This window comes from Malania oleifera, chromosome 6 (genome assembly GCF_029873635.1).
Source record: "Malania oleifera isolate guangnan ecotype guangnan chromosome 6, ASM2987363v1, whole genome shotgun sequence".
Taxonomy (NCBI): Eukaryota; Viridiplantae; Streptophyta; class Magnoliopsida; order Santalales; family Ximeniaceae; genus Malania; species Malania oleifera.
The window spans coordinates 53,962,246-53,977,073 of record NC_080422.1 but is presented as its reverse complement, the minus strand read 5'-3'; the positions used below and the strand labels follow the sequence as shown (position 1 = coordinate 53,977,073).

General features: G+C 36.4%; 1 protein-coding gene across 1 annotated transcript in view; it reads left to right on the top strand.

Annotated features, from left to right (window-relative positions):
• LOC131158392 (uncharacterized) overlaps positions 1-14,828 on the top strand; it is a 164,577-nt gene that overhangs the window by 54,006 nt on the left and 95,743 nt on the right. Inside the window, exons 9-15 of the mRNA XM_058113236.1 lie at positions 263-394; positions 484-747; positions 874-952; positions 1,787-1,878; positions 1,966-2,049; positions 7,733-7,807; positions 7,926-7,973. Coding sequence (XP_057969219.1) covers positions 263-394; positions 484-747; positions 874-952; positions 1,787-1,878; positions 1,966-2,049; positions 7,733-7,807; positions 7,926-7,973 — 774 coding nt within the window. The remainder of the gene's footprint in view (positions 1-262; positions 395-483; positions 748-873; positions 953-1,786; positions 1,879-1,965; positions 2,050-7,732; positions 7,808-7,925; positions 7,974-14,828) is intronic.

The window sequence follows — 14,828 nt, the reverse complement described above, 5'->3', positions numbered from 1 at the left end:
AATAGCAAAGCTTTTAGGTAAAGTGGTAATTTAACATGGTATCGGAGCTAGTTACCAAGTGGTCCTGGGTTCTAGTCTTGTTGCCTACGTTTATTGTTTGGTTGTGGGCCATGTTAGGTTAGTTACCTAAAGGTTTAAGCTGTTAGGTTGTGGGCCAACAATGTATATCAAGCTTTGACACAAATCACTATAATCTGTCTGTTTTTGTACTTTGTATGCATGTTATTGGCAACTAATTTTGCCCTTGTTCTCTAATGCCCAGCCAAGGAGATCACGTAGCACAATACCTTATGCCATGCCTGTATCCAGTTTTTTTGCGTTTCGTCCAAATACAGTTTTTGCGCTGCTGAGGAAGGCATACAAAGATTCTCATCTTGGAACAGTGTGCAGAATTGTAATACTTCTGTGGTTGTTTATACTCTCGTGTCTGAGGGGATTCTTTGAGATGCTCCATCATTTAACTGGACCATATTGCCTTTTCAGGCTGCTAGAGCCCTGCATAAGCTCATAGAACCTTCTACAGTGCAAGAAGCATCAATCTCTTCTAGCAAAGTCACATCTTCCTTTTCAGATGAAATGTCAAAATCTGTCTTATCAGATCCTGCTCTTTTAGTTGATTACTCAAATTTATTTGGAGAAGAATTTCGAATACCTGATGATTGCTGGGAGTCCAGCTATCTTAATGTTCTGGATATTGGGGCAGTGGAAGAGGGGATTTTGCACATTCTTTATGCATGTGTATCACAGGTGAAGTATATGATATTAGTGATCTAACGATTAAAGCGTGTGTTTTATCTCTGTGATCTCTATTTTTTTCCCTCTGATTCTGCCATCTTGATCCATGAAATTACATTGTGCCTTTTTGTTTTACAGCCTCTGCTCTGCTGCAAGTTGGCTGGTAGCAGTTCTGACTTTTGGTCTGCATTACCGCTAGTACAAGCATTGCTGCCAGGTTGAATATCAGCAAATTGTGTTACCAGAACGGTGATAACTATGGCATTTAGGCATCCTATAAGTAATTTAAGGTTTTATATTAGCAGCAAATTTGGAAGGACCAAGAAATAGATTGATGTTCTTGTTGCCCTAGCATTCCAAATAGGGAATACAAATATTAAGTTAATTGTTGGGATCTTAATATGTCTGATTGGGCTCACCAATTTACCATGAAATCTCATGTCATTATTGCTACTGCAAAATTTTACATTTAAAATACTGTATTTGTTGTTGTGGACATTTGAAACGCAGGCCTAGTAGCACACCTGTGAGGAGGAACGAGTTATTGTTTTTGGCATGAAAAGGGGTAGGGGTAGCCCTAAAGTAACTTGGAATGAGGTAGTTAGAAAGGATTTAATAGTTCTTTATCTAGCAGAGGAAAATGCTCTCGATCGGGTGAATTGGTAGAAATAGATTCATGTAGCCAACCCCACCTAGTGAGGCTTAGGCTTGTTGTTGTTGTATTTGTTGCTGTGGGCTTTTGGAGCTGGTTTTTTTAAAGGATTTTTTTTCCCTCTGATTCTGATCTTCAGTGTGATTGGTTGGCTGTACTGTTTGATGTTTTCACTGTTGTTTCTTTTAGTCTTCTTCTCTTCTAAGGTGGATTTCTTATGCTCCTGTTGTATTTTCTCTTCTCAATAGAATGTCCTTTTTTTCCCTTAAATCCTGTATTGGTCTCAGGGTTATTGTTAATTGTTACCTTCATAGCATTTAACAATGCCATGTCCGTTATGGAGTTTGTGAAAATGCATTGATGAATTTATTTGACACTTGCATTTCTGGCATCTTGTAGCTCTTCGCCCTTCTGTAAATAGCAATGTTGATCACGTCGATGATAGTTTTTCCCAGTGGAAACAGCCATTTGTTCAACAAGCACTAGCTCAGGTTATCACATGATGCTGATGTAACTGTTTTGTCAAACATTATTTTTCTTGCATTATATGCTGCTCACAAAGTTAGTTATGATTGCAGATTGTGTCCACATTGTCATCATCATTATATCGTCCACTTCTTCATGCTTGCGCTGGCTATTTGTCATCATTTTCACCATCACATGTTCGTTACTTACACTTCCCTATGTATATATTGGCTATGTTCTACATTGCCTTTGCATCTAAAATGCAGTCTTCTTTTGATTAGTAACAATATTATTCTTTTCTTTTCTGTTTGCAATGAATTTATGGACAACTTTTCTCGAATAGTTAACATTAATGAAATTCATAAAGAAAAGGTTCCACATTGACTATTTTATTTCCATTGAATGCCCAAAGTATCTTAAAATCCTTCTTTGAAATTAACATGCTGTTTTTAAAAGATGTCTATTCCTTGAAAAACTAGTTTCTTGAGAATTTGTTGACTAATCACTGTTGCTTGATTTTAATAGTTTTAGAAAATATATGGAATTGCTTGGTTTTTGTTGAGAATGTTTAGTGAATTCGAAATCCTTTATCCCAATGCAAAGTCTTCCCCTCTATTTATGTGTCATGAGCATTACAATGACCACCATACCATTACTAACTCACGTTACTCTCACTGAACAACAGTAACACTAAATACTAGGCCAGTAACTATTAAATCTCCCCCTCAAGTTGGTGCATAGCAAGGTCTTAAATTTTGATTTCGAATCAAATTTCGAAACTCCAAAAGTATGCAAATTTCAACTGAAATTTCGATTGCTATGTAAATTTCAATTTCGATTTAAAAAAATGATGAAAATTAGTAGTAAAGCATGAAATTCTTTGTGAAACTTTAGAAATGGTTAACAAACATAATAATATAAGTTTTAGGACTAATATATTACAAATTAAATACATCTATGTTTTGTATGAGGTGGAAAAGTTGTAAAATAGTATGTGTATCAAACATATTTGTAAGATAATGTTACATTAAACATATTGAGTTAATACAAATGAAATTCATAAATCATTTAACTATTATTTATTATACAAAATAATGATAATTTAGACATGAATGGTTAAATAAAATGTTAGTGTAAGTTTATTTTTTCAAATAATTTCAAAAGCACTTGTAATAATATTTTGTTTTGATAAAATAAATAAAATAAATTGATAGAAATTTCACTTCACTCCTAAATATCTCATTTGAATTTTGACGAAATTTCATCGTATGGTTAAAATTTCGACAAGTTTTGCCAAAATTTCGAGATTTTGATAAATTTCGGATGATTCGTTGAAATTTCGACGGAAATTATGCAAGAAAAAAATCGACTGCCATTTCGATTTCAAGGGTGACATAAATTTGAAATTTCGACGGAAATTTCGACAATTTCGTGGAAATTTAAGACCATGGTGCATAGATATCATATGCTCTAACTTGTTACAAATGGATTTAGCTTCGGCTTTCCCTAGAAAATTCATTGGTAGGCTGAAATAGAGAGTTCACACAAGTGGTTGTAATGAGCTTATGCACATGTTTCTCGTAGAATAATGGGTTGGGGGGGGGGGGGGGGGGGGGGAATAAGAATAGCAGCTTGATCCTCAACCATTTGTTTTTTACTCTTAACAGTACTACGTTTCCACCAACACATTTTATGCAGTTTTGGATTCATTGGTTGACTTATATGTATAACCTAGAATATGAGTGTGATACCCATCTCAATACAAAAGGCTTTTTCTTGCCGTGTCGTTGTGGTATCACAAGATACGAATCTCAGCATTCTAAGGTCTTCTCCGCGGATAATCACGAAAATGGCTGTCAAGATCTGTTGCGTAGGATGTCTGGTTGTGTGACAGTGTGGTAGGTTAACTTCCTAGCTAGTCTTGAATATCATTGAGGGACAGTGAACAAATCACTCACATTTGGTAGTCATTTTCTATTAGGATCCATAGGTATATCCGTTGAATCCCAATAGCGTGGTCTTATCTAATAGATCTAGAATATACTTACTTTGTGGCAGGAGAGTCCCAAATCTTTATGCCATCCACATACACAATTAGCGATATTCTATGGGCAGTAGTATACTGATTGAATATAGAATGATCTACCACACATCACCGGTGGCCAAGCTAAAGCACAACTGCAGTAGACCTACCAAACCACGATTGGGAGGTTGCGTCAAATCATGTATGGATTTTTTTGTATGGGATTCAATATTGACTAAGTAATAAACCTGTGTAGTTGCTCCATATAGACCTGATGAAGATCACCATGTAGTAGGAATTCTTCATATCTCACTGATGCAAAGGCCAGTGACATGGTTGCTAAGGGGACGAATAAATGAACCCAGGCAAGTTTGATTACCAATGAGATGGTATATACCCTACGATAGCGAACCACAGACTTGTTGATAAGAAGAGGTATTGATTCCCAAGTATTGTTATCCTACAAAGCATGCATCCCTTGAACCATTGCAACCTTCTGCCCAAAATGGGATAAGGTTTTAGAGACAAATTTAGGAAGAGGACAATTAGTAATATGAGGGTGAGAGGAAATCATAGCAAATAAAATTAGAGAATTGATATTGGTACATGTGCATTTACCCTTTTGGAGTGTATAAAGAAGATCAACATTGTGGGAAACTTGTTCATTAGACAAGGAAACCAAAGATGTAGTAGAAGCTGGAGGAGGCTCTCTTCCTTTGAGTAGCTGTCATGCGTACGACTGCAACTTAGGATGATCTAGGCGACAAGAAGGACTCAAACTAGATGAGAATGTAGGAGGAGGATTGGGTGGAGAATCTAGAGATAATATATGAGAATTTGGAAGGATAGAGGAAGGGACTCATCAAGTTAAGCAAGTCTTGAGGAATCAAAATAGTATTACAAAGACTCAAAGAAAATAACATCAATAGAGATAAAGAAACAATTTAAAGTAGCTGTATAATATTGATATCCCTTCTGAGGGTAGAGGAAGGGATTCATCAAGGTGAGCAAGTCTTGAGGAATCAAAATAGTATTGCATAGAATCAAAGAAAACAACATCAATAGAGACATAGAAACAATGTAAAGTAGCTGTATTGCATTTATATCCCTTTTGAGTGCGAGAGTAGCTCAGAAAAATATATATGATAACATGAGGATCCACCTTATTAGTACCTGGACTTAATTGATGAACAAAAGACACACCCAAATATGGGGAGAGAGAGAGAAGGAAGAGCCTTTTGGAAGAGAATTGAATAGAGCATTTTACCACCAAGGACAGAGGACACTTTTTTATTGATGAGAGAGCAAGCACTGAGCATGACAACACTCCAAAATACTCGGGACATTCATATGATACAAGAGGTATGAGTGACTTTGAGTATGCATTTTTTTTTTCTTTTTCCTTTATAAAACTCGTTTTTTTTTTTGGAGAGTGGGCACAATATGACTAATGAATCATATATAGTCATATGGATATTCAAAATTGGGTCTTGAAATACTTCCTTGCAGTATGATTACAAGGAGTCCTGAGTCTTTATTTCAGAGAAAAAGATTCAAAGGATATTAAACAATTTGGATCGATTTTTATTAAATAAAGCCTAGTCATCCTAGAGCAGTAGTCGAAAAAAGCAACAAATATTTGAACCCCAAATTTGACTTTACCAAACATTAGAATGAATTAACATGAAAGAACTGAACTGCCCATTTATTGACTTGTGAAGAAAATGGAAAATTGTGGTGCTTTTGCATCTTACAAGGCTACTCAAGATTAGACACAGAACTCAAAGGAGGAACTAGTTGACTAATCGATTGGTGGATGACTAAGGCGACAGTGTATTTGAAGTAGTGTAGCAGCAACTCTGCAAGCAGTAGGAGGAGAGAGAGTCAAAATGATGAAGTCCCCCAGCCTCATGTTTTGTGCTAATCATCTACCTCATTTTCAAATCATCGATAACAATAGAATCAGGAAAAAGGTTATAGAGCAATTCGGTGTGTTCATAAACTTACCGATATTTATAGCCATGAGATAAAAGGGATATTTAGGAATACACAGAACCGAAAAAAAAGAGACTGAAGGAGTAGGATTTACTGTTGCTATTACTTTAACTATGGTAATGGACCCATCTGCATTGGTAATTTGAGGTAAGTTTTTCAGAATACTGGAGAGTAGGGAAAATATTGGTTATACTTGTCATATGGTCTATAGTGAAAAGATCAATGAAACAAGGGCTAGAGGGAGAGATACTACATTACATGCTGGTTGTAGGATTAGATTTTAGAGCAAGATATGTAATGTTAAGAGATGCTTGCTGGGATGCCAGATACTGCGGGAGCCTCCAATCCTCCTGTTGAGATAGATATTTTATGTTGTTCATTAATCATTGAACAAGTAATGATGAGGGAATCATACTTTTGGGGTTTATGGACTTCATCCTAACTCTCACAAACAAGACCAACTACGAACTAGGTAACAATTGGAACATCCAAGAAGAAAGCAAACAATGAGAATGAGTGACAAACAACTAAATATAACACTGTCACAGCCCCAAGGAACTCGGGTACCACAGACATATAGATTGTCACAGTAGAGAATAATCTTTAACAAAGTGCTGCAACTGATCAACAAAAAATGTGGGATCCTTGACATTATAGCTTAAAAGGGATTCAAGACATTTGGGAGAAAATTGGATAATAAATGCGCTGGTGCATGCAGTTGGGGTAGTCAACTTTTGGCTGGTGCATGAGGGCGCACGACTGGGCTTCCATGATGTGATTTAAGGAGGTTATCAATTGGTGATGTCTGTGGGAGTTTGTGGTGTTGCCTTTTCAAACAACGCATAAGATATTGTCAATCAAAAACTGACAGCAACATCAGACTTCTCTCCGGTGAGGCTGTGTCTTCGAGTTACTGCTGGAGTTGTTTCCGGCCTATGGTTATGTTGATGAACTTCTTACGGTGGCAGATATGCGTAGGGTTGTGTGATTTAGTGCTTGGTTTTGCGGCGGCAGCAGGCCTGCAGCATTTTGGGTTTAGGTCTGAAGATTATGCTCTGATACCATGTTAGATAGCCACTTTACTTAAAAGCTTAAGCTATTAGGTTGTGAGCCAACAATGTATATCAAACTTTAATACTTTCCCATACATTTAGCAATAATAATCCCCATTACAAGGAATAAGAAATTTTTAACCACCATACAATAAATGCGGGCAACATGACTCAAACCAGGACCCCCTGACAACCATTGCTCCTATACCATGTTGAGAATATTTAATAAATTGGAAAGTTTTCATCAGTCTTATGTCTTCATCTCTATTTTTAATGCATTTCATGAACATTACAATGATCATTATACATTACTAACTCACGCAGTCATGCACTAACACCCTGCAGTAACACGAAATACTGAACAAGTAACCAATAACAGTTTTAATATTTTTAGAAAAAATATGTAAACAATCTATAGTTCCATATTATGACTCTGTATGACTCAAACTTTAGATTTTGTTACTTACGAAATTATCTTTAAAATTTTTATCTACCCTGTCAATTCAGAAGTATCTCTTCTCCTTTAACATATCATATTGCATTGGAGAGTTTGATTATTTGATATATTCCTCAGATAGAACTGATGGTTCAAAGTACATAAATGGGAAGTCAATCAAAGTGACTTCCTTGGGAATATACATGACCCTTTGTTTTTCTCACAAGAAAAATAAAGTGTGCTGGAAAGCAAAGTGACCCTATTGGGTAGTCAATCAAAGTGATCCCTTCAACATCTTTTTCTGGATTTTGCTCTCCATAAGATTAATTATCATTGCTGAGAAAAACCAAGTACACTAATTATAACATTTACAGGCAAAGGCTGCATGTGTTCTGATTGACCTGTGTTCTGGTGTGTTAGCACCGTGGATGGCTCAAGTGATTGCAAAGGTTGGTGTGGAGCAGAATGGCAATGTGATAAATCTGTGTTGTATAGTTTTCTGGTTGTGTACCCTTGATTGTGTTCTTCATTTAACTTTGTATTGTTATTTTGGTGCTGGTTTTGAAGGTTGATCTTGCCGTGGAGCTTTTGGAGGATCTATTAGGAACAATCCAGGTAGGTTTGCTGACTCTGCAATTTTGATTGTTGCTAATTTTACTGAGAGCAGAAACCTGAAAAATTAGGTCATATGTCATATCCCTGTCAGTGATTTGGAATTCTGGACATTATTTTGTTTCCGCTTACAATCCTGGATGATGTTTGTGTTCTTGATTTTTTTCTGGAAATCTTGTATCAGTTGTTGGTTGGTTGTTGATTAATGTTTTGATCACCTAATCTCTTTTTCATGCCTGAATCTGCTTCTGGGTGCTATCCACTGTGTAGATACATTTTAATGCTGCTGTTTGAGTGCCTGCAGTTGTCCAGTTTGGCGTCCTCTGTTTTTATGTGGTCATTGATCATTTTGGCATAATTTATAAGGCTCCATTTCTGCCTGTGGTTCCTCTCAGGATGCTGCAACTTTAGTTTTGTGGTCTTTGCTATGTCATGATATTCTTGAGTACTGTTGCATGCTGGTATATACTGCCTCTATTTCTCTTTGTTTTGTGGGGCATTAAGTTTCAGTCTTCTCTGTTTTCTGGGGGTGGCATTCATTGTCACATTTCATGTATTATGGCTTCAACGGATTGGGGTTCAAATATAAGGGAGGTGGTGGAAGGGCGTGGTGGTTGAAGGAAAAGTGTTCATTATGGTAATGCGTGTTTGCAAACATTGCAGTTAGGGAAACCATACTGTTGATAGTTGTCTGTATATCCATAGGAACCTGACTAGGACCAACAACTTCTTCATTGATGGTGGTTTTGCAATGAATACTTCTAGCACACTTGGTCACTCTACTTGGGATACGAGAAGATCATCTACCACGTCTCTTAGCTGAAGAGTGTCAATTATGTCTGTATGGTCCTACAACAACTCAGTCTTTTACGTTTAGTGCTTCTCTAGCCCATTCTTGTACTATTGACTGCTTTGTCTTCCTTTCCTTAGATTAATTTTCCACGTAAGAGGTAGACTTCTTGATGGCTCGGTTACCATATTTTTAGTTGTTCGACATTCTCTCTTTTCCCCCTATAGTCTATTCCACTTTCACCTATATAATGTGTTTAATTTTTTTTATTGAATTTGTTATGCACAGGTTGCTTTACCAAGCCTTGTAGCTGTTCTGTAACTTTCTCTCCTTCTCATTGCGCTTAGTGTATTTAGGGTCTCCATATGAAAAATATGGATGGACTATGTTAATTCGATGGTGGCAGTGGCTTCTTCAACGCTTATTAATGAGAACTTCATTTTCTTGTCATGGTGTTTTTGATTAGTAGCTTGCTCCTTTGGGTCATTCATCTCTACAAAAGTTGCAACTAGTTTTAATCTATGTCTTCTTTCAAGTGTTAAAATATGTCATTTTGGGAAGCACATTGTATCTTCCCTTATGTATAGGATTGAGTCTTGAAGCAAATCCTTTTTCCCAAAATCTCACCTGTCCTTGGTATTTTGTGTCCTTTGTGAATGATTATTCTCGTATGACTTGGTTATATATATATTTATGAATTTCTTTATGTATTCATCCCATTTTATTATGGGATAAAAAATCAATTGTGTCATCATCATTCAAACTTTTTGATATTCGATAATCGAATATTCATGAAACATCTAGTGTGCGCACTCCTAAAAAAAATGGACTAGATGAGAGGAAAAATGGACATTTACTTGACATAGTGCGGTCATTGCTATTTAACATACATCTTTGCACAAACGTTTAGGGTGATGCTATACTTACAACCTGTCTCTTGATTAATAGGATGCCATCTAGTGCCCTAGGTGGAAAACTTTCCTTTCACCATAGTATGCTTGGAAGCCGCCATATTTTTTGGCTTTTTTTTGACATAAGAAGAGTAAATTTCATTAATAGATGAAGAATATAAAAAATGAAGAATAAGTAAGAAGTACTCCATAGAGTTGTTTCTGACTGTTGATAGTCATTTTTACCTTATAAAAATAAGGTCTTGTGAATATGTGAAAAGTGGGAAGTAAGTGAAATAAAGGAGAAAATAAGCTAGAGGTGGTCAACTAGCCTCATTGGGTGGTCGACCGGTTGTGAAACTAGTCGTTGGTAGAACCTTGAGGTGGTTGACTAGCCCCTCAAGGCGGTCGACCTCCTTGCCCCTAAATAGCGATTTTTTGAAATGTATTCAAGTGATTGGCTGGAGATCTTGGGCCAATCATGTGTCCTCCTAATGACACATGTCAACCTTCGACATGTACAGTTGAGAGGTAGTGGTTATTGGTAGTTATTTTCAAATTTGAATTTTGAAATTCAAATTTGAAAATACATTTCTCTCCAGTCCCAAGAGGTTTGTAAAAGGACCCCTTGGGGCAGAGTTTAGGAAGGAAAGAAGAGGGTAAGTAGAGAACATTCTTGTGAAAAGAAAGAGTGCTAAAAGGAGAGTTCGATTTGAAGAAGAAGGGTGACCACATCCCATTAAAGGATTCAAGAGCATTCGGGAGAGGTTTCTTCAAGGAGGAATATTCTTTCATCTAGAGGTTGGTGCCCCTCTCTCTTTCTCATGTCATTTTCTTATATTTGTCAAGCATGGTATGGCATGATCCCTAGAAGCATGTTCTAGGATTCACATGCATCTTCTCTTTTTTCCTTAGGATTTTTATAGTGTTCTATATATAGTTTTGTAGTACTCTTCTCCTTCTTCAATATGCAGGCGGGTATGCATGGGAAAAGTGCCAAAAAAGGCAAAAAAATGGAGATTTTCAGTGCAGGTGGTCGACTGACTTGTGCTGATTTGAAAAAGTAGCCGTTGAAGCTACCTGTGGTCAACCGATACTAAGGTTTCACTCGAGAGGTGCTATTTTTGCATATTTTTCCATTTTTCTCTAGGATCTTGTCTATAGTTGGCTTTATACACTTTTATAAGTGTAGAAAAGGGTGTCTAGTGATGATATTACAAGGTATTATTTTATTTTATTTTATTTTAAATTTTGATAAAAAAATATCAAATTTTTCATTAGATGAAGCATGATCATTCATGCATCTTTCAAAGTCATTCAAAGGTTTTCAAGTTTTTTTCCTTTTTGAAACCTTGAAGTCACACAGCCACGATGCGGTTTTTGGGTGTTCTCAAATTTTTTATTTTGTTTCAAGTAGGGTTTGTGACTTCCCTTTCAAAAGTCCATAACATTTTACAATTTTTTGCACAAAAAATGGGAATCATTTCAAGACAATTACCCACGAAGCGGCTTGAGAGTGGAAAAATAATTTTTCAAAATGTATGAACTTGTTTTCAATCTTTATTCTTATAGAGAATGCATTGAAAAACTTATTTGTAAATCGAGAACATAAGTTTTTTCAATGAAGGTTTCAAGATCAACTAAGGGTTTCAAGTTTTTTTCAATAATGATTTTGAATGATTGCTTTCTTTTCAAAATTGTTTTTGGAAAATGTTTTCGAACTATAGATGACTTGATTCTTCTTTTGAAGATATGTAGGCAATCTACTTTGTAGATTCAGCCATACTAAACAAAAACTCAAATCCCCTTTGCTTAATTTCATCATTTGCATTCCTTAGTATGCTGTGTTCTCTTGTTTCACTATTTGCATTCTTGTTTGTGTATGTGTTCTTTTGTAACGTGTGAGTGTTTTGATTAGACAACATATGGAAGTCTTTCAAGAGTTGTTTTGTTCTTTCAAATTCATTTTTCAATTGGGATGTACACACACACACACACACAAAAGTAAGCATGACAATCATTCAAGGGAATGGGTGTTTTAGGGTGCTAACCCTTTGAATTCTCAAAAAACAGGAATTTAAAGTGTTACCTACCAGTTCACAATTGTACTCCCGAACCTCATCTCTAGACAGACTTTCCTTTATTTTTCTTTTTCAAAAATAAAATAAAGTGGTGACTCCATTTTTGAAAAAATAAAAGGCAAGTTAGATTAACCAATGATTTGGATAGTCTATACTTGTTTGTTTTCAAAACAGTCACCAATTGTTGGCAACCTAAACGGGGCCTCAAAACTTGATGTCGACACTGACCGTTGCCCCTTGGTTCTTGAATCTAATCCAATTAAGTGGGGGCCAACTTCATTTCAATTTGAAAACATGTGGTTTACTTATATTGATTTTTCAGAGTTCGATACGGAATTGGTGGGGGGGGGGGGGAGCACATCGTGACTAAAGTGGGTCTCATTTTGAAGTCATTGGTAGAAGATGTATCTAGCTTTCCAATGAGTTTGAGCAGGTTGTTTTAAAGGAAAAGATGAGATGGACGCAAAAATTTAGGATGAATTGGATCAGGAGTGGGGATTGTAATTCTAGAGTCTTCCATAGGGTTGCTAAGAGAGGAGAAGAAATAATTATATTAAAGAGCTTGAGGATGATAGAGGAGAGGTTATCAGAAATTTGGATCGTATTGTAGTGCAATCTCTTTTTAGAGGATAAGGGGTGAGTTATGGTTGAGGGGTTGGATTGGTGACCTATACCAACTGATAAAAGCAACTTGGCTAGAAAGACTGATATGAACCAACAAGCTCTGATTGCACGGGATGTTCTGCACATGCCAAGCGAACCCATCACAAGAGCTAGAGCCAAGAAGGTCAAGGAGGCTACGCAAGGACTAATTGAGAAGTTGCTCAGGCAAGAGTCAATGAGGGCCATGGATCCTAAAGAAAATGACTTTCTTGAAGAACCTAAGACGGAAAATTGTCTAAAGGCGTGTGAAGCTGGAACCTTAAGCCAATAGGAGCTGTTTTGGGGAATTTTTATTGTTTTAATTAAAGTATGAGCTAAATAGTGGGCCAATTGTGTCAATTAAGCATGTCATTAAAGTATGGGCTAAATAGTGGGTTAATTGTGTCAATTAAGCATGACATGTGACTTGCACATGTTTCATTAAATGACATGGCATGCTTAAGGTTATGCGGGGCTATTTTATTGGCTAGATTGATGTCATAGCTTATTTTTATTGGATGGGCAGAATACAATTCGAAATGAGGTTTATTTCTCTTAAAGTTCTTCATTGAACTTTCATCGAACTTATCAAAGGTGCTACCTTTGTGGCATTAATCCATTAATTTAATATTCTTGGTTTGTGCTTCACGTCAAGAAATAGGTCAAGGATCCACTACCATGTCGAATCTTATTTTGGGTTTGGGGTTTTGATAAATCTGATTTGGTGTCTCCGGACGTGCATTCTTGGAGTTCTGCATCTTTTGGTATCAGAGCTTTGGTTCAAATTAGGTTTTATCTATCTTATTTTTCTTGTTTGCTTTCGAAAATGATTTTATCTTATAATCATTTATCCTTATTTCATATTCTTCTATCATCTGAACTACCTATCTTGTTTTCTTGTTTTCGAAATTTTCCATCTCTTCTTTAATATCATCCATCATCAAGATTGAATTTTTGTGGCTGGAAATTGCAAGAAACACAGTAAGGTCGATTAGAGCACAAAAAAGGGGGGGGGGGGGGGGGATTTGTGCACTTACAAAAAAAGAAAAAGAAAAAAGAAGAAGCCATTTTGTGCATTCAAAGAAAAAAGAAAAGAAAAAGAGAAAAGGCGGTATTTTGCATTCAAAAAAGAAAAAGAAAAAAGAGGAGGCAGTGGTTTAAAGGTTTGTGCAATTTGTTGCTGCACTTAAACTTGGATTCTCCTTTGGCTTTATCTTAGTCCATTCTAAAATTTATTCGATTTATTATTTTGATTTGTGTTTGAATATATCCTTGGTCGAGTTGGTTATTTTGTTGCATTGAATTTCTTTTTATTTCGTTTGCGTCATTATTGTTTTCTTGACTTCTTTTTGTCTTTTCTTTGTTGTTTTGTGTCTTTATTTAGTTGTTCTATTGTTATTTTCATTGATATCTTGTTTCTAATTTATTGATTCAATTGCTACGTTTGGTTGAACTATTGGTTTGTTTGGGATTAGTTCACTAAAGAACTAAAAGTGAAATCCTGAGTGGTAAGAGGCACGACTATGTGAGTGTATCAGAGGGAAAAAGGCAAAAAAAAAAAAAAAAATTGTGTCAAACACGAGTGTTGAGTGTCATTGTTTGAGGGTAAACACGTAAGGGAGTGAGTGAGGAATTTTTCCCTCTAATATCTTTTTTGCAGGTTTGAAATCATGAGTAGAAAGGTGGTTGGCGCTGAAACTTCCAGCAAGGGTAGTGAGAATGAGAACCCTCCACATGACTCATTCTTCACCTTGCAAGCCATTCCACAACAGTTTGAAAGAGTCAATATGATTTTTGGGGAGTTCAGAGATAGATTGGATAGACAAGACGCTGCAATTGATGGACTGAGAAGAGGGCAATCCAATGAAAAGCGGCGAAGGCCACATACTCCTCCGATTGCATAATTTGAACATGATATAGGTAGCAATGATGCAAGTGATGATGAACATGATGGTATGGGCAGATTTGCTTATCGAGGTGCTAGGCAAGAGCAGAAACCTCGATGGGAGCCAAGGGGTCGAGATAACATCGATAGAAACATCGGAAGCATCAAAATGAAGATCCTTCTTTTTCAAGGGAAAAGTAACCCGAATGTATACCTTGAATGGGTGAGGAAGGTTGAGCTCATTTTTGAGTGTCATAACTACTCTGAAGAAAAGAAGGTGAAATTGGCAGCTATGGAGTTCACTGACTATGCACTAGTATGGTGGGATCAAATTCTTCTTAGTTGGCGTAGAAAGATGGAAAGGCCTATTGAAATGTGGGCTGAAATGAAGGCGTTGACGAGGAAGCGATTTGTACCAAACCACTACTACTGAGACTTACACCAACGTCTTTAAAGTCATACCAAAGGTACCAAAAGTGTGGAGGACTACCACAAGGAGATGGAGATGACTATGATTCGGGAAAATATTGAGGAAGATAGAGAAACTACAATGGCACGATTCTTATGTGG